The sequence below is a fragment of the Octodon degus genome, unplaced genomic scaffold (assembly GCF_000260255.1).
Source record: "Octodon degus isolate 3935 unplaced genomic scaffold, OctDeg1.0 scaffold00198, whole genome shotgun sequence".
Lineage (NCBI taxonomy): Eukaryota > Metazoa > Chordata > Mammalia > Rodentia > Octodontidae > Octodon > Octodon degus.
In genome coordinates this window covers 2,488,999-2,513,787 of record NW_004524774.1, presented here as the reverse complement: position 1 = coordinate 2,513,787, position 24,789 = coordinate 2,488,999, and the positions used below count along the sequence as shown (strand labels likewise).

General features: G+C 35.0%; 1 protein-coding gene across 4 annotated transcripts in view; it reads right to left on the bottom strand.

Moving 5' to 3' along the window:
- Diaph2 (diaphanous related formin 2) overlaps window positions 1-24,789 on the bottom strand; it is an 890,957-nt gene that overhangs the window by 150,278 nt on the left and 715,890 nt on the right. For 3 of the 4 annotated variants that reach the window (XM_023704632.1, XM_004644436.2, XM_023704634.1), the window contains one exon: window positions 9,487-9,582. In XM_023704632.1, the coding sequence (XP_023560400.1) occupies window positions 9,487-9,582 (96 nt within the window). The remainder of the gene's footprint in view (window positions 1-9,486; window positions 9,583-24,789) is intronic. The other variant, XM_023704633.1, reaches the window with a different exon arrangement.

Below are 24,789 nucleotides of genomic sequence, written 5' to 3'. Positions count from 1 at the left end.
TTTTTTTTTTTTTTTGAGGAACCGGGTATTGAACTCAGACCTGTGCACTTGCCAGGGGAGTGCTTATTCTACTGAGCCATCTCCCCGATCCCCCACTGCCTTTCATTTCAATGTTTATGTTTAATTCTATCTATTGATATAACAGTTAAATATGCAAATATCATGTATAAAGTGCCAATATTTTTCATTATCTCTGTCATACAAGTGCACTGATGTATATAAGATGATAATACAAATATAAATGAAAAACTGGAATATCCACACAAAATCATACTGTTTACTCAGGCAAGCTTCATATATTTGATGATAATCTAACAGATTATGATGAAACAAGACAGACATGTATACTTTTGATTAATAATTATTTAGCTGCTAAAGCTCTAAAAGATTTTATAAATGTGTAGTAAGGAGAGATTGCATGTGCAAGAACATTGACAATTTAAATATCCATGTGAAAATCATATTCTTGTTTTTGTCTTTTTCATTTCTTTGTGTCCAGAATATACACTGACTTTCTGAAATAACTGCAGAATTGTAAATAATGTATGAAATAATATTCCTTGTTCACTTCCCAGAGAGTACAGTATTTCTTACAGTATACTAACCTATGTTAGACAAACAATAGTACAAGCCAGTAAACCTAAAATTTCAAGGTAAACCTTCCCAAGTGGAAAGAGAATATACCCCCCTGGATTCCAGAAGTTCTTCAAAACTAACAGTTTAAATCCTTAGAATGCTCCTTCGTTCATACTGGACAAAACCCCTTAAACTTCAGAAGGATCTTTTCAAACCCTGAGTAACTCAGTGAGAAATTTGGAAAAGCAATTAATTACTTAATGTTAATCTAGAAAGATTCATTGAAGTCTCTTTTCTTCTGTCTTTCAGGGGATACTATTAAAGAGCATCTTTTGATGGGAAGATGTGTGAAGCTGAAACAAGAGTCTATAATTGTCATTCTATTTTTCCTTCATTTCACTGGTAATGTATAGGAATTGTGTCCTTTATCTAGCTAGGATGAAGTGGAACAAACTATGGTTTCTTAAGAGTGATAAAGAGATAGCAGTCAAATGCAAGCACAATGGACTAAGATTAAAAATAATGACATATAATTATATCTAGCTTTTTTGTACAAAGTTGGAATTTTTCTTTCCTTGTCAAGCCTAAACATTACTGAGTGGAAAGGACACGTGAAGGTAACATACGTAGGACATTTGAGTTTGTCCATCAAATAAATTCAGCTTTAATGGAATCCCAGGTACAGTGGCATAGAATCAAATTTTTATTTTCTTCATCCTTCATATCTCAAACTTCAGAGGTGGTTTAGGTAGAATATACCCAAAAAAGCTTTGTTGTACATTCAACATTTTCTGAAAATTGTAAAGTATTCACCAAACCATTACCAAGAGCATGTATGGTTCTAATTGCATGCTAGAATTTCAGTAAATCTTGATTTTTTAGATAGTAAAATACAATTATAATTCCGGAGCTATTTTAACACTTTCTATCATATATATCATTAGCAGAGGTGACAATGAGCATAACTTTAAAGAATTTCCTGGAAGAGGCGAGGCACTGTGTTTGGTTAAAAGTATCTGGTGTACATTTTAAGAAATGGAAAAGATAGAAATGAATAACCAGAGAAAATGCTCACTCTCTTCTTGCTTTCTTTGTCTCTTCACCTTGCACCCTGTCATTTTAATAGGCAGTAGGATAGGCCTACCAGGAGCAAGTTTGAAAGGTTTGTACAAAGTTGTAACAAAAATTGCGAAGTAGGAGGTATGTTCATTTATATGTATGTGTATCTGGCTGCCTTTGGCCTCTAGGCCAGTAGACTGAATTCTGAGAGGAGCAGAAGCACATCTTACAATTCCTTAAACCATGATTAGGAAAATATGAATATATCAATGAGCTCATATGAAAGAAATGAAATCATAATCAAACATCAAATAGAAACATTATTTCCCTTTACTTATAAAAATATTGCATTTTCTAGGGTATTTGAGGTGCCTAAAACAGTAGGATGAATGCCTTGTAGGTTGTCTCACAGTAGATTGATATCATGTGCTTGACCTATAGTTTCCCCATCACTTATTCCTGAATTAAAGTATTGTGAATAAGCAGATGGTTGTGTGTGCTTAGCTCCCAATATTAGCATGTCTGTGAATTGCTGACATGGACTTAAAAGAGAAAGTTATCACCACATAAAATTGCTTGTCCTACCTTCTCCCATATTATAATATTGAAAGAAAGTGTGCTATATTCATGCTCTCATAAAAAGAAATTGGGATTGACTTTATCTCCTACTGTCCTATAGAGATCATCAATGAAGAAATGTGCAACAGAGCTGATTGTATTGCATTAGGGGAACAGACAAGCAAAAAATGATTAAAATTCCTATAGAGAAAATCATCAGTGCTTGCTTAGACCAATTCTGCATACAAATAGGACATGAATGGTCTGTGTCCCATTTCTTTTCTAGTTGTCAAAGAATGATGAAACATAGACTACATAGTGATCTTCTGTTTCTAGATTTTTAATGTAAACCTAAATCTTAGAAATCTATATATGTGTATAATTGTTTCAAAAGTAAAATTTAATTTTCATTAAAAATGAAAAAATAAACATTATATAACTAATGCAGGTATATGTTTCATCATAAAATCCTATAAAGTGATGAAAAGACTAAATGCTTTTAAAAATTGACATTTTAGAATTCAATTCAATCTGACATGTATCTTCCCCTGTGTCCTTATCCCCAAGCCTCTACCACCAATACACTCTCTTAAACTGTTTTTGCTAAGGACACTAATAGAGTTCAGATAGATAAATCCAATGGGTCATATTAATCCTTATATTATCGGTATTCTCACACATATGATGGTATTATTTGCTTTTTGCAAGCACCTTTGACAAGTTGTACTCTTTTGGCTTTTGGAGTATCACACTAATTTTATTCTCTCCATACATTCATAATCAACCTCTTAATGCTCTTTTGTGTACTCTAGCTTCCAAACTAGCTCCATATATTGGTATTTTCATTTTTTTGTGGCATAGTAAAGTATACCACTAACCAGATTCCAGCTCTTTTGATTCAGAGATAAGTAGTAGATGTCTTTGTTAAAAATGATTCTAGTGTGAGAACCAATGCCATAAAGGATTCCAATTTCAGTATTGAAACCACTAAGGCACCAAGGAGGCACTGAATAAAAGTATTTTCCTACAGCTTCAACATCTTACTACACAGCTTGTGCATTTTGGCTACATACAATATTGAAAGGTTGTAGGTTGTATGGTAATAACAAAAAGCTTCTCTTCTGGAGGGTTAACAACCTAAGTTTACAGACCAAAATTAGAGAAAAAGGAGGGAAGCAAGGAAAGCCAACATTTTGGCCCTAGCCTTCCAAGGTCAATTAAGACTCAGGACATATGAGAACTTGTACTATAACATCATGTAACTCGGTAGTTTCCCAAATTTTCTGATCAAGGAGATTATGGAGCCAAAGAGGAAAGATATCAATGATGTAGAGTGTGCCTAAGGAGAGTCACATGGAGAGAAAACATTCTCTCAGGCTTTCACAGAGAGCACATTGGCCAAGCAATGGCCATGTCCCATAGACATGGCTGACACTGACAAAGGTTCTACAATCTGAGGTTCACGATCTCAGGATAAATCCTGAGGGGATTTCACTGACCTTATCAGACCCAAAAGCTACAACTCTTGTTGCATAGGTCCTGTTTTACCTTGGTCTTAACCATCCAGCAGAAAAGTATAAAAATGAAATATAAGAAGTAAAGTCATGGTGTTATGTTGAGCTGTAGGGGACTCAGGTCAACAATTTCTGACTTTGCCAGTCAAGCGGAAGACCCAATACTATTATGGGATACTGGACTGTTTTAGAATATTTTGCTGAGTTAACAGATCTATAATATTCAAATAATGGAACTTAACAAAAGAAAGGGGATACAGATGAATGTCCATTTTATATCTGTGTATTCAAAGTGGTTAGGATAGATATATAGTTCCATTCTCTTAATGAATAGAGGGATTTGTTGTAGTGGTGTTTGTAAATAGGATATCATGTCCACATCTTGTACAGCAATTAACCACTAGGAAGAATGTATGCAATGTGTTAATTATTGAAGCTGTCCTACCAATTTGGTTTGAAACTGTCTCATTGCTATTTGTTTCTCAATAAAATTATGGAAAATATATATAATCTTCATTTTGTATGTACCTGTTTAATAAATCGACTTTAAAATAAAAAAATATTGAAAGGCTATTCCCCAAAATCTAAAAGAAACTAGAAGAAAGGCATATCATTTATTACAGTATGGAAAGAATGTTTCTTAAGTCACTAGGAAATTCCCAAATGACACTTTTATCCTTTTTGTTTCTATTACAGAATATGTCATTGCTGAAAACGTCTGCCTTTCTTGCCTTCTTCAGACTTCCTTCTCCCTTTGTTCTCAGGACAAATATCCAGATTTTCCTCCTTGTCCATCTGTTCTTTGTCCAACTGTGCTTTGCACCTAGGGCTAATTTTGACTCCAGGTGATTCCTTTCTCCCTAAGTTATCTCCTTTGACTAAGAAAGTGACAAGAGATTCAGCTCATTATTTACATTCATGTATTTTAAGTTTCCTAACCCATATCTTTGACCATATTTCTATTGCTTAAAAATCTTAATTAAGCCTATAATCCTAGCAGTTGGGAAGCTGAGGCAGGAGTATGGCAAATTTGAGGCCAGCCTGCACTGCACAGCAAGTAGAAATCTGTCCTGTTCTATGTTGCAAAAACCTAATTCAAGAAACGAAACTCAAAAACAACCCAAAAAATTGTTCTCATTGCATATGTACTTTGAGTTACAGTTTCCAAATAAATGGCTGGATTTCTTGTAGTCTGAGCAAAAGTTGCTGGTTTTCTTTACTCTGAATAAAACTGAACTGTGGGTTCTCTGTTTAAAGTTGACATTTTCAGCTTTCCCTCTTTTTGTAAAGTGATTTCTTCATAAGTTATTGTCCAGTTAACTTTAGTGAGCTTTTCAAAGTTGGAATTGTAAATAAAACAACTTGCAAAAGTTTTCTGCAATAGAATTAACAAAATACTATCTTTACCCAGAAGATGGAAACTAGAAAAAGGCTACTTGTAGTAACTGTTCCAAGTGAGGTTGTTTAGAATGTCTTCCAGCCTCCTAGAGTCCAGCAGTACCACTGGTATAGATTAGTCTCTATGCAGCAGGACTCTCTTACTTGCACCTGAGGACTTGTTTGATTTGTTTTTAAATTTTTAATCGCAGCTTTGAATATGTTGCCTAGAGACTCAGTAACTACTGAGTTTGTGGTTTGGGGGAGAAATGTAACTAGACAGTTCGTTAGCTTTTCAATTAAAGACAACACTTAATTCATGAGATATGTCATCTTTCTCTAGTCACTGTTTTTGTGTGGGACAACTTGCAGGTATAAAGTAACTTAACCTCTAATAGTACAGTGTGTGGCAAAACCCAAAAAGCATCCATCATGAGTGCAAGGTACTTTGAATAAAAAGTAAGTTATATAGTAGGTAGTGAAAAAAAACTCCCAAAAAACAAGAAAACCTTCATTACATTTGCATTGCCTAAAGATTCATATTCTAATACATTAGCTTCTCATTTTGGCACTTCATAATGTGGTGCCCACTCATTTTCCTAGAAATATGTTCATATTTTTACACTTTATATAGTGTATTTGCTTCCTGGCAGCATTATTTGACATTGCCAAAAAATGCTTTGTGCTTGCTTGCCTCTGCACTTTTCTTTATGACATTTCATTTGACAAGAATGCTACTAATGAAATCCCTTCCCACCCTGAAAATTCCAGTTCACCATGATTATCTTTTGGATGCATCCGAGAAGCCATATAGGCATGTTTGCTCCCTCCTCTGAACTTAAATAATATTGTATTAATACCTTATTTGACAGCTATTATCTTCTGCCTTATTCTGTAATCTTTTGGGACTCTCATTCTTACAGAACACAAAGGTTTTATAAATAAGAAAAATCTTATCTTAATTATTTTTGCATCTTTTATCATGTCTAGCACAGTACCTTTTCATAGATGTATAATAAATTAATGAACATTTAGTTCATTTCTTAATCTGTGTTTGACACCAGTAAAACCTACGACCTGAATTAATATTCTGCCAGTATATATTAGTACAACTCGTATCACTGTTCACTGGCTATACAATTGAGATTCACTGAAAACTACATTATATGAGTTATTAATATTTTTAAGATCACTCCTGATTTGATAGTATCTTTTGAAATGTCTTGTGGTACTTTTAATGAAACAGTACACTCAGCTTAATAGTTCAGAATAATTGAGAGCTCATTCTGAATTAACAAATGTCATGCTCTTGGGCACGTTATACACATAATATGAAAGACTTGTAATTTAAGCAACTAATTGTATCATTTATCAACATTGTGATTTTTAATGAAAAATACCAACTCCTCATTTTGTTTAAATATCAGGTTCAAAATAGTACAATTAGCAAATCAATGACAGTGCTCGATATTTTACAGTCATTTCTTCTTGTAAACAACTGACAAGAAATACATCTTTGCTGTTTTTTGATCACTTCTGATTTGAGATTTTTGGGGGGCTATTTCCTTTCCTTGGGAAAATGGCATTCTTTATTATTTTACTTTTTTGCTTTTATTCCATCATGTTGGAGTGGAGGATATTATAAACAGCAAGAATTCCAGCATTGAACAGGGTAAGTGTAACACACCCAAATTAAGGAGATCTTGGGAAGGAAGTAAATTGGGTAAGTAAGAAAGTACAAATAACAGGGCACCCACAGGAAAACAACGATCTAGTTAGAAGAGCTAAGAAAAAGGGAAAAAATTCTGCAAAAGACCATGGCTATGCTTTTTCTAGAAGGTTTTTGGCAAATCAGGAAACTGTGCCTGCTCTTGACTCTTTGTCACTTCCAGCTTTTCTGCTTATGTACCAGGTACCAGACCACTTATTGCCATTGTTTGCCTGCTAGCTTCTTTTTACCTCTGCTATTATTTTCTGGATTCTTGCTCCGGTTCTTATTTAGAATGACTGCTATAGCTAAGCAGACTATAAATTAGAAGAGATCCCAATTTAGATGATTTGGAATTAGTGCTCTAAATTTATGCAGTTTGGAGTATATTCTTGGTGTTTCACAGTTGACAACACTCTTTTCCTTTGAGTATGAAACTCACAAAATCCCCATGGAATGTTTCCTCCCAATATAGTCTTTCTAGAAAGACTATGAGGTGTGAGACTTATCAGTCAGGGGCCTTAGCAAATGTCTATTTTTAAAATAAAAAGTGTAGAACAATGATGGTAGTTCTTTTATGGCACGGAAAAGTGTTTTTAGCTATCAACTGCTTAACACAGAGCTGAATTTCTATAAAGAGGATTTTAGTTAATATTTCACTATTCTTTTTCTGATAGTTCAAGTAAAAGGAGCAAAGATTTTGATTTTCTTTAAAAGTTGTAAGCATATATCTGCACCTATTACTTTTAAAAATTATTATGAATATACAAATATTTTGATGATCTAATCTCCAGTCTTTTTTTGTAGGGCATCATCAACATCCTCATGTACATATAGAGTAGTCTATAAAAAAGACAATTCTCTCCTAAAAACCAAAATGACTTGAAGGCTAATCTCTACAGACCATCATGAAGGACAGAGGTAGAATATTGCCCATTACCTATCAGGATTCACCCAAATATTAGAAAGATGAACAAAACTGATTTTGGTTTGTGCTGTGAATTTCACTACTACTAAAAGCTTTCCTGAACCACTATACTGGATCCCATTTATCTAGTTGCTTTATTGAATTTGAACAATGTCAAGAAATACTAATTGCCATTTTAGTAATGTAAGATAACTTCGAGCCCACATACAGAACATTTTTGAAGTATAGGCTATTCAGTCAAATCTTTGTGATTTAAATTGAGTTTCTATATTTGCTAATAATGTTGGGTTTTTTTCATTTACATGTGCATAGAGTTTTACATAGAGTGCACATGAAGACAAATTTTAAAATTAGTATACCTAATTTTATTCTGTACTTTATGAAAGATAGGCTCTGAAAATACAAAATGTAATGAGGAAAAGGTGGACAGTTAATCTCAGTTGGATAATATTGAGAAACAATATTATTTATCTCAAATATAGGCTATGTACGAATAAGGAGAACAATTTTCTAGTTCCACCTAAGTGAGAAGTGTTCCCTACCTGAGACAAGTTTTCATAGTGTTATGTTGTGTGTTGTGAAGACCCACATAAAAATGCATTCTAATGCTTTGTGATTTTGGAGAATCTTGGGTTACAGGGAAATCTCCTTTTATGAAATGGCTAACGGACAATAGTTTGCATTGAAAAACCAAAATGGTCTCTGGAAAGAGGCATGTCTCAGTTTCCTTGCCTGAGGAATGTTACATACTTGGGGCCAGTTATTGTTTTCAATTTTTAGAGACTACAGAATAGGGCCAGTGAGATAGCTCAGTGGTCTAAAGCACCTGCTTAGGCAAGCTTAGGCAGGAGCAGGGATTACAGTTTGATCCCAGACACCACATACCACATCAGCCCCACCAGCAGGGCAGGCTGAGTTGGCCATAAATAAATAAATAAATAATAAATAAATAAATAAATAAAGGGAGAGACTATACAATAGTAATATTAAAGAAAAAAACTAGAAATGATACATAACTTCATCACACAGAATAATATGAATTTGACAGTGTTTGGATCAATTATTTTTAATGACATAATTTCATTTATGAGTTTAAACTGCTTTTCACTGAAAAGACTTGATTATATAATAACAACTGAAATATTTAATAGTAGCAGGGGGTGGTGGTGCATCCCTATAATCCCAGCACTTGGGAGGCCAGGGGAATACCACCATGAATTCAAGAGTGGCCTGGGCTATACAGTGAAGGCAAGGGCAGCCTGATCTACATAGCAAGAGACAGTCTCCAAAAATAAAAGTAAGGGGCTGGTGAGATGGCTCAGTGGTCTAAAGCACCTACTTAGAACAAGCTAAGCCAAGCAAAGCACAGGGACCGCGGTTCAATCCCCCAGCACCACATGCCAGCCAGCCCCACACCCTGGTGGGCAGAGCTGGCCACACACACACACACACACAAACACACAATAAATAAATAAATAAAATTAAAAAAAAATTAAAAAAAATAAAAAATAAAAGTAAGAACAATGTGAATCTATCTGATTTATTTTGCAAGTATACTTTTATTTGAAGATATACTTAACCATACTCAAACTTGCGATCATTGTATACATATAGAAGCCTGCTGAAATTTCATACACAAACTGCAAGCAACTGTTAAAGTCTTCATGTGAATGATTTTTTTCATCTTTCTTTTTTTTTAATGTGGGTGGTTCTTGGCTCTGAAAATTATCATTTTATAAGACCATATGAGATAGAATGAATATTACCTGGATTCCGTGGAATCCGCTTTCTTCGGTCTCGGAAGGCTGCACCGGACTGTAGGGCTTCTAGGAGATTATCCATCACGCCAGTTTCATCACCTTCTAGAAGAGAAAAAAAAAGAATGAATCTTGGAGCAATTAAAGTGCAGCAGCAGAAAAATAAAGAAAAACACTCCTGTCAGATTTACATAATAATCTTAAATTAAGGACATACCTCTGTTTTAACATAAAAGACTCTGTCAGTTTTTGGCATCACAGACTACTTGGCTTATTACACACCATTAAGCAACATTCACAGCAATCCCACTGTTCTCTCCATTAAAAGACTTTGTCTTTTGTATTATTGATGACATGCTCAGTATGCAAATAAACAGGAGCCGATGAGCTACTGCTGCTTTCCTGTTAAGATTCTTATGAGATATTCTCAAGCAAAAAACCCACTGACTCAGCTTAATGCAATCAACGTGGAAGGCGTGATTTGATGAAGCAGAGTCACACAAGGTTAAACAGTGATTGTACTAATACCTTCAGCATTCCACCATCATTTGAAATTATCTAAAATGACACTATTTGCAAGATACATTTACATTCATTTCTTACCTATTCCACACCCTTTACTCTTTTCTGAAATGCTGCCATTATATAAAGAAAAGATGACCACATCATCTGAAAGGCTACATTTTACTTTTGAGTGATATCAGCCATGTCTCATTTCCTTTTTAGAACACTGTTGTATGCTTAAACTTTTCTTGTGCTGAAGATAAAAATGCTAGGAAGCCAGGAACAGAGTACTCAAAAAACGTTCATGGAAGTTACTAAGAAATAGCACTGAAAACATTTCCTCTTACTCTTATCTTTGACAGCTCTGGCTATAAAACACATTTTTAAGATTTATTAGAGCATTTATCTCAAGGTGTCAATTACTAGAAACTCTATTAAGCTGTGGCTGATCCACAGGGAATTGAGTGTTTTTATACCAACTGGCCTAAGTGTTAAATAGGAACCCTAAAGACGTTCTCTGTTTTGAGCTATAGGTAAACGTGTGGGTCTGGGGATGAAGACATTTCTATGCAAGAGGGTTCAAAAGGGAGGAGTGAGAGAAGACATTGTCTCTGCTAGCAGTTAATGCTAGGTTAAATTTAAATCCTACTTTGTCTAAACAATTAACTCTCCTATAGTCAAGAACAAGCAAACACGTTTTTGATTATGCTCTTCACTTGACTTGAGACTTTTCAGTATCATAAAAACTTATTCTTTTAAAAACAAACTCTCTAGGACAGGATACTCAATAAAGCTGAAGGGAAATACAGACATTCTCCAGTACAGAATCAGATGAATATTAAAGGAAAGACAGCTGCAGTGACTGAACAGTGAAAGAGGATTGTGCATGTAATAGCAAGGTCGCTGACACATCTGAAAGACAACAATCACTAGTCACCTGCTTGTTATGTATTTATGCTTGTTCATTTGCTACATGAACTTAGAATAGCTTAATTCCTTTTATTCCTCTTCTCTTCCCCTACATCCACCCTGTCTCTGTGTCCATAGCCCCTTCCCACATTTGCATTTCATTTTCTAGCTCATGTTTGTGACACATTTATACTGATTGAGAGTAGTTGGTAGAGGTATACAACACAGCTCAGTTCTTTCCATGCTCTCCCATCTCTTGGTTCCCATTCCATCTATCTTCCTACTTCATCATATTTGTCTTTATTTTGTCTTTGTTTATACTTTAGACTTTTCATATGACTCAGCCATCCTGTACTTAAGCTTCTGTGTCTGTTTTACTTCAGGTTGCATTTATATTCCTTTTTACTTTTCATTTGGGGGGGGGCAGGAATCAAACTCAGGACCTCATGCTTATGAGCTAGGCACTGTGACACTGAGCTATATGCCCAGCCTTACTTTTTTCAAAGGAAGAAAAAAGGGATTGAAAGTGATGGGCACAGGTACAGTGCAACAGGGAGAATTAAACTTTAGGCAGTGCATGCTTTACATTTGTTGTATCTTTTCAGCTAGGGATACTGAAACTTTAGCGTCATACAGCTGATGTGTGGAGGGGCTCCCAGTCAGTTAAGATCAGTCTCCTGTTTTACCTTTGTGCTGCTTGTGATGAGTCCAGGGCCTTGAGCTCACTAGGAAAGTGTTCTACCACTAAGCTACATGCCCAAAACCAAGATTGCCTTATTTCTGAGATAACTAAAAAAAGTTGAAATGAGCAAGGCTGTGGTAGCTGGATCATAATACCATTATATGGATTTAAAGCCAGCACTGTCTAATAGACATGCAATGCATACCACAAATAAAAGTAAAAATTATATACATTTATGGTATACAATGTTTTGATACATATATACATTATAAAATGGCTAAATCATTAATTTAACATTAGAAATTCAGCACATACCTAAAATTATTTTGTGGTTAAAAGACCTCAAATCTATATTCTTAACAATTTTCAAGTATTATAATATGTTACTAAAAACTGTAGTCACTATGACGTGCAATAGACCTCTTGTGTGTCTTTCTCCTAACTGAAATCCACCTCGTTTGAGCAAAATTTCTCTAATCTTCCCACCCCTCTGGAAAATCCTTGTTTTTACCAAGTAGTCAGGAAAAGCAAAGCTGCAAAGCTATACTGAAAAATTTTCAGAGCTGTAGTAGTGCAGCAAGAGAAAACAAGAGAACAAGTACATTTCATGTGGCCTCATAAAAATGGTAATTGTAAAAGTGTATAAAAAACTGAATATATGCACTCCAAGTGAACAGAGCAGAATATAAAACAGTATATATTTAAAGAATTTAAATATAGTTTACATAATTAAATGTAAAGTGAACAATTTTACTGTATGACATTAAAATTTGGATCTATCATTAATATTGAGATTAAACAAAAATGAAGGAAAATATGACAAAGTAGAGATAAGTTAAAAATAAATCCCTTTGCTTAATCTAACAAGCGCCATGTGACAATATTCATTAAAATATTACAATGCAAAACAGTGTTTCTCATTCTTTTTTCCATTATATTGCTTTTTGTCTTTGTATTTTGTTTTTGCAATGCTTCATTCTTGGGATCCTTTCACACATTTTTCCTCTCACCCACTGTCAAAATTATATCTATATAAATATCTAGATATAGATACATATTCAGGAGGCCCACAAACCACTGTAGTGTTTAAGATTTTTTTCTCTTCCTGTCTTTCCAAAACCCAATATTCTTACATGTCATTTGGCTCTTGAGAATGCTTATGTGAAATGGTTCTGCTAAAAAGAAAGCGTTTAGTTTCAAAGTTTTATGAATATATTCCTAGGAGCAATTTTATTTCAGTGCTTCTTCCTAAGACTAAGTAGAAGCCAACATGTTCACCTGAAAAATGTTATCCTTAATTTTGAATGAATTTTAGTGAAATTTTGTCTGTGATTTAATTGTATTAGGTTGACAGTTCACTTGCAATTCTTAAATTCACAAAACCATGAATTCCTGGATGTAATTAGTACTGAATTGCTTTTTTTGCCCAAGTTTAAAGACAAGAATAAAGCCTTTTAAAGGGATTTCATAATGAAAAAAAATATTGGGCACATACAGAAAATACACACTTTCTTACAAACTGTAATATCTATTATCTGATATCATTCACTGTGTGAAAGAATATCAAAGAAGAAATTTAGCAAATTTTTTAGCCACTAAAATAACAATATATGGGCATGGCTGAAAAGTAACAATTCAGATCTACTTTATAAACATTCATGTCAAAATTAGTCCCAGAGAGTACTGATGAGTTAGGATGCATGTAGTCTTGTAAGCTCTGTGTGATCTGCTTATCATCAGGTAAAAAGCATAGGTTATATTTTCTCTCTCATGTTTCCCACAGTATTTATCATTCAGTAGATGCTGAATGCCTGCTGATCTCAATTTTCAGCATCAACATTTACCAGTATTGTGTTTACTTAATTTCCACTGAAAAAGTATAGAGATGCTATAGATTTAAATTAGCACAAAGTAAATTAATTATCTCTAGTATCCATCTGTGCAAGACTCTTCACTGATGGCTAACACATACTTATGTAGAGAAAATTATCTATGGATTTTTCATATTTCTGTACATCTTAGCAACAGGGGGACTGATGGCCTTTGTTCCAGTGTATATTTTAAAGGAATTTTTTATAGCAAACAATCTTGGATGACATAGTACCTCCATCCAGGGAAAATGATAGGTTTGTCGGTTTTGAAGACAGATTATATCTTCCCCCAGGCCAAACATCATGCAGGTTTGCTTTTAGTGTATTATAAATGATTCAAGTTTGCTAAACATGGGGCTTTTTTTCAGCAGCTATGCAAACTCGCTGTGTGCATAGCACCCACCTAGGCACACTGTGGCGTCATCTCAGGAGAACTGGTGGGGGGATGGAAAAATCAGATAAACATGAAGCTCATAATGTTTGCTGTATAATGAGTACAGAGTTATGTGTTTTTGACACAGAAGTCTCATGCCTTTTGCCAACATCAAAAAAACTTTGGAGAGCTAATATCCAAGCAGGGAAAAATCTCTCAGCCTTTATAGTTTTAATGTTCTCTGCTATCCTCCCTTTTCAATCAACCATTATTAATCAGAATAATCCTTCTTCATCTAGGAACTTAAGTACCTCATTGAAGGATCCTTCCATGACCAAACACCTCACTTCAATTCTTTAATTATTCATAACTGCTAAATTAAAGCTAACAGAGCATGAGCATCCTGTATGTGAAATGTGTCAGATTTCAGAAAATTTGAATTGAGTACCAGTAGAGGATCTCTAACTCCAAAACCCAAAATCTTTACCAAAAGTTGGAGATTTTGGAGCATTTCTGGTTCTTAATTGGAAATCTAAAATCTACTACTGCACTGTATAAAAGCAAAACAAAGACCAGATAACTAAACTAAAACCTAACAACCTGTTCACATTGCTTTATGTCACTATTAGTGCCTCCTTGGGTTTTCGGTTTTGTACAATTAAAGATTTCTACAAGGATTGGGTTGTTCAATGTTTGAGAAAACTTCTATCAAAAATTAATGTTAAGTGACTCAAAAGGGCAAAAGACTTATTACTTTAGGTTAGGCCCCTTCCATATGAGACAATATTTTCACATACTAATTGAAAAAATGTAACTATTGTATATTCTATATGGGTTCCAGGAATTAGTCAAGATTTCATGTCGTTAATTGAACTTAAGAATCTCAAATCATTATATTTCTGTAGCACTTTCTTTATAATTCCATTTAAGTGACACAGATATATAACAAAAAAAAACCACAATAATAAAGACACTACAATCTAGATTTTTTTAAACTCCCAGTACATATTCATGAATGCATAAGCACTCCCTTTATGCTTGTCTAAAGATTTACAAGTATTGCAACAGAAAGATTTTAAGTGTGTAGTTTGAAAAATTTTGACAAATGAAAATACTCATGTAATTATCACTAAAATCAAGATATTAAACATTTCCATCACAGCTCCCACCTTCCTCCCGTGACTCAGGCAACTTCTGTGTGATTTTTATCATCTTATATTAGTTTGGCCCATTTATATCATACAATATTAAGAGAATAATTTATTGCCCTTTAGAAAACCAAACATTTACATGAGAGATAGTATGGCAATAATTGGTATGTCATGACAAGCAGTATGTATTTAGAAGACCAGAATGACATGGAATTCCAAGCATTACTCTTGTATTACACACTGCTATCTTCAGTGCAGTTGCTTAGTTCATAGGTATCAGCATATATAGTTAGTCATGGTGAGAATCCTACCAATTAACTGCTATAATATTTAAATAACAATGGAATGCCCTTCTCTGACAAAATTAACCAAAAAAGTGAAATAGAAATGAATGACCCGGGGGCCTGCCCCTTAGCTCAGTTCTTTAAGTGGCTGCTTCAACAATGCCATCAGGTTCAGGTTGCTGTGGTTCAATCCCCACGACTCAAGCCAGCCAATCATGCCCTGAAGGCATTCGGAGCAAAAAAAGAAATGAACGACCCTTTTGTATATGTATTCTCAAAATAGTTAGAATAGATATACAGCTGCATTATCTTAATTCAATGAATAGAGAGATTTGTTCTAAAAGTGTTTGCAGACAGGATATCATGTCTGCATCTTGTACAATGAATAACCACTAAGACAACAATATGCAATGTGTTAATTAATGAAAATATGCCAGTAATCAGTTGTGAAACTGTCTCATTGATATTTGTTTCTCAATAAAATTATAAAAAGAAGAATAAAAAAGTCAAGTTCATCTTGAACCAGCATAGTCACTTGAAATACAAAGTTATAGCATGCTTGGTAAACCAGGAAGGAAGAAGCACAGTGGAAAGATAACAAGGGTTATAGCAAGATAGAAAAAATGGGAGCGAAAATCCAAAGGGACTTGTATTATCAAAGTATGAACTTTGCTCTTCAGCATGACAGTAGCATGATAAAGGCAGTGTTTAAGATTAACCTCAGAGTAGTAAGCAAAATGGACCAGGATGAGAGAGAAATCAATTATACAAAAACTACAATTTAATTTGAAAGTGACAAATGTTATTTTGTATATAACCCTGGGTGAAGTGGGATAGTTAATTTTGGCGTTATTGGTAAGAGACTAAATAGAAAAGTAAAATTGGTTTGTGAGCAAGGTCATCAGCAGTAGTAAATTGAAGTTGACGGCATAAGAAAGCAGTGACAACTGGAGTTCAAGAAAAATTAGTGTGTTAGATTCAATCTTTTCCACACTATCTATCATGGTACAGATTTCGAACATACTGCAAGGTGTAGGGATCTGGACACAACATAAAATTAGAAGACTGTTTGCTTTTTAAGAAATAAGAAACAACATTTCTTTTCTTGGCTCTAAAAAAAAAATTGAAGGTCCAGGAATGACAAATACCTGTTATAATTTAACATAGAACAATAGGACATAATAAAGGTTAAGTTAAAGGCTCCATAATATGATGAAAATAACACATTGTGCTGCAAGACCTTAATATCTATGGGTATGAATAATATTACCATAAATTAGTCAGAATTAAGATAAAATCACTGGGCAAAAAATGATGCATCAGTAGAGAAAAACAAAACATTGAGCAACTTGTTGTCCACAAGCATCTAAAAACCCTTTGCCTCACAGAAGATTTGTTAGACTGTGGCTTAAAACAGTCAGTTAACACCAGGGACACAGCTCAGTAGAATAAGTGCTTGCAGGGCAAGTGCAGGGTCCTGACTTCAATCCCTGGTACTGCAAAAAAAACAACCAACCAACCAACCAAACAAACAAACAAACAAAAAACCAGTCAATTAAACTGGGTGCTTTGGCACATACCTATAATCCTAGCACTCAGCAGGCTGAGGCAGGACAATTAGAGTTAGAAGCCACCCTCCACTACATAGTGAGTTCAAGGCCAGCCTGAATCACATAGTAATACACTGTACAGCTCAAGAAAACCAACCAAACAAAAAGTGAGTCAATGATACCTTGGAAAAGCAATCAGTGATAAATAAGATAATAGCCTATGCAGTTATTTAGGCCAGAAAGTACTTAAGAAAAGCAATATATTATTTCAATGATATGAAAGGGGGCATAAACAGAAAGTACAGGGTTTATGGAAAACAATGCAAGCAGGTGCTTTTGTTCAAAACAAGAAAACATTGAAAAGGGAAAAGAGGACACAGGAGCTTAGAAGAAATTACTAGCAACCACAGGATGAGCTAGGGGTAGTGTAGTACTTACATTATGCAATACTTGAAAATTTGTAAAACAAAGCAAACAAAATATTACAATCCCAGCCTGGCACAGTAGTATACACCAAAAAGCAAAATTAAACTCAGCAAATAAAGTTAAAACTATAGGCGAAAATGTCCCTTAGAGCATTTATTCATTTTTGTAATCTCATCTCTTTGCCAAAACAAATAATTAACATCTTCCTACAGAAAAATAAATCCAAATTCCAGATAAATACTAACGTAACTACTACTTTTTCTAAATCATTTTAAGGATATTATTTTAGGTAAGTTTTGTCATGGAGTAAGTTATATTAGAGGGTCTTAAGATAAATGGATATTCCACCCCAAAGTGATGAATGGTAAAGTTTGAAATTATTTCATCCCAAATTATCTAAATGATAGACATTTTCCAAAAGTCTGCCAGAGGGGTCAGCGAGATAGCTCAGTGGACTAAAGCGCCTGCTTAAGCAAGCTTAGGCAAGCTCAGGGACTGTGGTTCAATCTCCTGCACACATGCCTTGCCAGCACAACCCCCAGAGTGTGCTGAGCCAGACACTAGTCTGGGCATGGTATTGCAGGTCTGTAATCCCAGAGCTGGGAAGGCTGAACACAGGAGGATCACTATGAGTCCCAGCTGCCTAGTGAGATCCTGTATCAACTAAATACATTTAAATAAATAAATAAATAAATAAATAAATAAAATAAAAGTCTGTCAGAAAAGTGAACTGGTTTTCTTTCTTTGATGCATTTAGATCTTAAAAAGATGCCTGTTGACACAAATGAACTTTTTTATTTTGAAGACAAAATTTATAATAAAATGAATAATTTTCTAATGGCAGAATTTTGGTGTAGGACCATTTTGACAATAGACATAGTTTTGGCATTTTGCATAAATTGACACAGTATAATAGTATGTGATAGTTAAAATATAATGCTTATGCTTACACATTTTTCCCTCAGTGATGTATAGGCTAGAAGATGTGGAGAAGAAAAGTATATTCTACACATAAACAAATACCCAGTAAACCTGAATGTTAATGTTTACCAGAAAAACCACTGTTGATGCCTCTGGTAAAACATCTCACATGAAATTGTTTAAATAATTAATATTTCAAAGAAGCCTTCACAACACTCTGTGTCTTATCAGAATCAATCTTTCACTAAGGGCTTAGATCATTAGAGTGAAGGAAAAGCAAGCAGAAACCTATATTTTAAAAAATCTAACTCATGTAAAAATGATCTATCAAAGTAAATCTAAGTTTGTCATCAGTAGAGATAAAGCAAGCATGATTTCAAGCTAGATATATCAATAAATCTGCCAATTTTCGAGAGCTTACAATATGTGAGGCACTATTCTAAGATATATATATGGGCTTTTTTGTGTTTTAGGACATGGTCTACAGGGCCTACATGGTCTCACTGTGTAGATCGGACTCATAGTGATCCTCCCATTTACAGCCTCCCAAGTCCTGGGATTACAGGCGTGCGCCACCATGCCCAGTGTCAATCTGTCTCAGAGCACCCAGAGGGTGGGGCTGGCATGGCAGGTCAGGGAACTGAACTCCTGGCCCCTGCATCTGCCTAAGCAGGTACTTTAATCCACTGAGCTATTTGGCCAGCCCTAAGAGATTTATACTGAATTCCCGTACAAACTCATTTCCCAGTAAATAAACTAAGGCAAACTTATTTGAATTTGTTCCAGGGTACACAGCTAAGCATGCCAGAGTCAGCATTAGAACTAAGAAGTCTTGAGTTGATGTCAAGCTACAGCCCTTGTGGATAAATCTAGCCTACCACCTGTTCCTTTTATTTATTTGGTACAGGGTCTCGCTATGTAGCTCTGACATGTAGTGATCCTCCTGTCTCAGCCTCCCCAGTCCTGGGATTACAGATGTGCACCACCACGCCTGGACTTGGTGGCCAGTTCAGTGCGGGATCACCACAGTATATAGTACCAGGGATTGAACCTGGGTCCTTGTGCTTTCCAGGCAGACATTTATACTGCTGAGCCATTTCCCCAGCCCTACCACCTATTTTTGTATACCACACATGCTGAGTAGTTTTCATATGTCAAATCATTTTAAAAACAATAACAGTAATACTTGCTGCTATGTGCAAATTTCATACAATTTAATTTTCAACCTCTATGCTTTCTGGAAACATATCTAGGTTCATTCATAACACATTTTTATAGCAGCTCTTATGGGACAATGTTTAGAGGTGACAGAGACTTTACACCTTGTGGAGCCTAAATTACTTACTACTTAGCCTTTTATACAGAAAGATTGCTGACCCCTGCTCCAAATACATACTGTCAATTTCAATATGATTATGTACAAACATGTACAAATCTCACAATCTGTCTCTCAGGTGCCAAAGATCTCAGTAAAGCCAACCACATTGTAAAGTAAACCTCATCACAGGTGAAAGCTGATAAAGAATATCAGCATTCAATTTAAGCCTACTATGAAAGAGACGCTTCTACTTGGGAGGCCAAAGCCAAGAATGAGATGTGCTAATAAAATGATCACTTTCACTTCTTTCTGGATTTATATTTAAGAGACTTGAAGTCCATTTCCAAAAGAAAAGTTACAGAGAAAAGTTACAGTCTGTTATAAATAGATGAGAGTTTTTCGAAAAACTGATGGGAGATTGTCATCCTATTATTTGTTTCCTGACACCCTGCTTCTTAATAACACGAAGAACCATCTAGCTTCTTTATGAAAGACCCAGCTCTTTATCTATGTGCTTCAACTGGAACACTACAGTAGAAAACAATACTGTATAGTGTATCTAACCATCTTCATAAAAATTACAAATATAAGCCTACTATGGGAGAGGACAGGGAAGGGGATAATTCGCCTTCCAGAGCTCCATCATGAGGCTAAACATGTACATATGTATATTCCTTAGCACCATAGACCCAGACCATGAATTGACTATTAGTGAAATTTCTAGAACTACTCATAAAAGTACAGTATGATAGGTATAACAAATGTCATACAATAGAGCAGTAATGGTGGCCCAAGTCTTGGGATATAGAGTACTGGAGATATATCTATCCTCAAGGACCTGGGTTCAACCCCTTATAAAGAGAGTAATGGTGGTCCACTACTGAGTGCAAAACATGTGTAAATGTGGGAACTGGTGCTCTTTTTAAAAAAATTATTTTAAAATTTATTTATGTATTTATTTGGTACAGGGTCTCACTACACATCTTGAACTGTTAGTGATCCTCCAATCTTAGCCCCAGTACTGGGATTACAGGTATGCACCACCATGCCCAGTTTTGGGCCTGGCATGGCACGCCCAGGGATCTGGGGCTAGCATGGCATGTAGTACCAGGAATGGAACTCGGGTCCTTGCACTTTCCAGGTAGGCACCCAGATTGCTGAGCTATCTCCCCAGCCAGAACTGGTACTCTTAATTGTTGATGTTAGGAATGCAGGTACCCAGTGAACAATTCAAAGCTGCTACTCCAACTTTCGAATCTCTTGTGTTTATCCTTTCCTTTCAAATTGTGTAAGACATCAATTCTTCCACTAACTTCTGGTAAAACTGTAGAAGGGCAACAGCAACTTCACTCCACTTTTTGTATAGGGACTTGACTTCTGTTTATTTATTACGTGGAAGAAGTTCATGTGCTTATAATTTTCTGAAGACCTGATTTGCGAATGGTCAGAGAGTGAATGCTGACACAAATAAGTGTGCATCTTTATAGCAACTATCCATTTCAAATCAAGAAACATGTCAAGGGCCTGCCAGATAGCTCAGTGGAACAAGGCACATGCTTCAGGAAGGTGCAGGGACCGGGTTTCAATCCCTGGCGTACCATGCCAGTTCCACCAATGGGGTGTGATGAGATGGCAACTGAGACTGGCTTGGTGGTGCGAGTCTGTAATCTCTGTGCTTGGGAGGCTGAAAACAGGAAGATCACTATGAGACTGATCTGTGTATTGAGACCCTGTACAAAATACAAAAAAAAAAAAAAAGCACGGCAGACATTTTCATATGATTATAAAATATTTTTGCATTTTATAAAAGTAAAAAGTTTTTAAAAAGCAATGTATAACCAAGTATTTTCTTTTCTTTTTTTTTTTTTTTTACTTTGTGAGGGAGGGACACAAATTTTGTTTTGTTGTCTTCATCCATGTTCCTAAACATGAAATTTCAAATTTTGTTTTTATGTCCTACGATGATATTCTGGGAAGATTCTAGAATTTTACAACTGTATTTCTACATTATTTTTTCATTTGCTTCCAAGTGCCAGTTGGTGTTCGACTTAAGTACCTGGGCCAATGGGTGGCATAATTGTTTCACCACCCACCATGCCCTTCCCTCTCATGGAGAAAAGAGATCCTCCAGTGACTTGGAAAAGTGAGAAAGGAAAAAGAAAAGAAGGAATGTTGGTTATTTAACTGGCTATTGTTTTGCCCCTTTTGACAATGTCAGATGGTCTGTGAAAAAGCAAAGATAGGGATTTACAGTTAAACATATATGGAGAAGCTAGGAAGAATAGGATATATGCTTTATCCGCTGCATATTTAGGCCTCAGAAACAGAAACAACATTCAAGATACATTCATGAAGAACTGCAAACATCATTCCAGAGTGATACATGTGCATCTATGTTTATAGCAGCGTAATTTGTCATAGCTAAATCTTGGAAGTGGCCCAAATGTCCATCAACTGAGGAATGGGCAAAAACGATGTGATATTTTAACATAATGGAGTATTACTCAACCTACAGAACCATAAACTAGAAGCTTTGAGAGGTAAGTGGATATAACTAGAGATCATACTCATAAGTGAAATAAATCAGACCCACAAATGTAAACATTGTATTGTCTCCCATAGGATCTGAAAGGTATGATGCATACTGTTAAAGGGAAAGAAACTGTTCCAAGGGAAGGAACAACTGGAATGAGGGAGAGGAGAAAAGAAAGTAGGAAGGGAAAAAGAAATATATATGTATATGCACAGGATAGCTTGGATAACTGTACTGCTGATTGCAGCTGGTCTATTGAAAGAAGCAGTTACTGCTTAATTTTTTTCTTTCTCCTTTTCAATTTTCTATAATTTTGTCCAATTTAGCATGCTTATATCTGGGAATCTGAACAACTAATTTGAAAATAACAATATGCAATGTAATAACCACTGTTGAATTCCTATTATTTTGTTTAGTAAAATTTTGTATTGCTTCTAATGTTTTTTCACTATATTTTATTCTCTAAAAACTTTATAAAAAACAGATATATCCACAACTGTATCCCTGCAAGCATAATGATATTCCTAATGACCCATAAATGTTAGTACTTTAATATTTTGATATTCATTATTATTTGTGAACTCTACAAATCTGCAGTTATTCTTCATATTTGTTTTAATTTTTCAATTCCATCATTTGCCAACTAATTCTCCATCTTTGTGACTGAGGTAAAATCCATCAAGAAAAAAAATGATTCAAACAATAGAGAACCGCCTTTTAGAAAAACTGCTCATTTGAGGCTATCTCTTATAAAAATCTATTATGCTACAAAAATTGTCTTTGGGTCAAGAAATCAATCTCATGCTCAATTTGAAAGTAGTGTGAATCATGTGGTACAGAACACAGTCAGCAATGCATAAGTAGCTGCCAATTGCTACTTGCCTCAGAAGAGGAGATGACGGTATATATTTCTGACATGCTTCATTATAGCTCAATAATATAATTCACATTGAAATATCAGGATTGAAAGGGATGGATTCATCTTTAGGTCTTGACCTTTCTTTAATTTCTCAAAGAGAGTTAAAACGCTAGCTCCAAGGTAAAGCCAGTCTGATATCAAACATGGCTGGATTTTTTTCTCAGTCACCTAAAATATATTTATCTTCTTAGAAAGCTCACTCCTGTTTCCTTATGGAATTAAATAAGTTGATGAAAGATAAGTATCTATGAAGCAGACCCAACGTCACTAGACAAGTCAGTAGCTTTTGCTTTCTGAGACTGTGGGACGTTATCTCACTTTCAAGGCTTCTATGGGGGAGCTGCCTTAATTCACATCTCCAGCATTAACACCAATTTCCATTTCAGACACAAGTTATCAGCTGCGCTCAAATAAAATTATTCACAAGATTTCCTTTATCTCAGACTTGGCAGGTCTAAGTTTAATTCAATCATCCCCAAAGTCCCCACTCAAACACACTGTGGATGAATTTTTCATCCCAGTCGTCTCATTTCAGATGAGTCCTCAGGCTTGGAATTTTGAATGTCTAAAATGTTTTCTCTCAATCTCCAAATTCAGTGATTAAGCTGTACCATTCCTTCATAGGTAAAATGTCTCGGAGTCATAGCTTCCTCCACCAAATTAGTTATTCATTCTGCAAACTGGATTATTATTTCATGACTAAACTTGCTGAATGCCCTGTTTCTAGTCTCTCCCACTATAACTTTAGTATTGTCCCCTTTCCTAGGATTCAATGCTCATCACATCACATACAAGTAAAAATAACCTTAATAGCTACTTCAATATTTTTATTCTTCAATAACATCTATCAGGCCACTCTTCTCTAAAATTCTGTATATACCCTGAGTGTTCACATATATATGTTTTCTTTCATGTGCCTATTTAGGAAATAAAAGACTAAAGTATATTATGAAAGCAAATAGCTTTTTTCTTTTTTTTGTATTTTTAGTTAAGGGTCTACAGGGTATTCAGGGTCTCACTACTAGATTGTACTCATAGGCTGTTTACAGCCTCCCAAGAGCTGGGATTACAGGTGTGTGCCACCACACTCAGTCTCAACTGCAGTCTCAGCGCACCCCAAGGACAGGGGCTGCACGGCAGGCCTGGAAATCGAACCCCAGCCCCTGTGCCTGCTTGCAGGCACTTTAATCAGCTGAGCATTTGGCCCACCCCATAAAGAAGTAGTTTTAAAAACCTAGATATCTTAGAAGTTTAAATGGGTATAGCTTTCATAAATATATGAATGTACTTTATTTAAGCATACATATTAACAAGGTCAAATTCCTAGACTGTGTGCTATAAAAACATTATTCAGATAATTTACACAATTTAAATAAATATATATTAACAACAATCTTCTGTATTAAAAATTTAAAATCTAGATAGACTTTATACATTTTACAAAATAAAAGAGAATTTGGCCTCCGATAGAAAAAAATTATTTCAAAATAAATAACTCTTTCCTAAGGCAGATATACATTATAAATTTACCATAACGCTACTTCTGTTTAATTGAATTTAATCTTTAAATTAAAAAGAGAAGATATATCAAAAATAATGCTATAATTAAGTTTTAAGTACTAATACATTTTGGTGTTTCAAATAATCAGTGCAATACTGATTAACCTTTTCATTGCTTAAAAATGTTCATCTGAGGCTTAAAGTGGCTTTTCTACCTTCAAATTTTCTAAAATTGAAACGCACACAGCTCCTGAGAACAGAGTAATAAAGCAAAGGGTGCTTAATTAGAAGACATCTATAATTACAGATTACTGAGCAAATAGTATGCATGCCATTGAATTACATGGGAGTTGATCAGTTAGAAGTGAAAG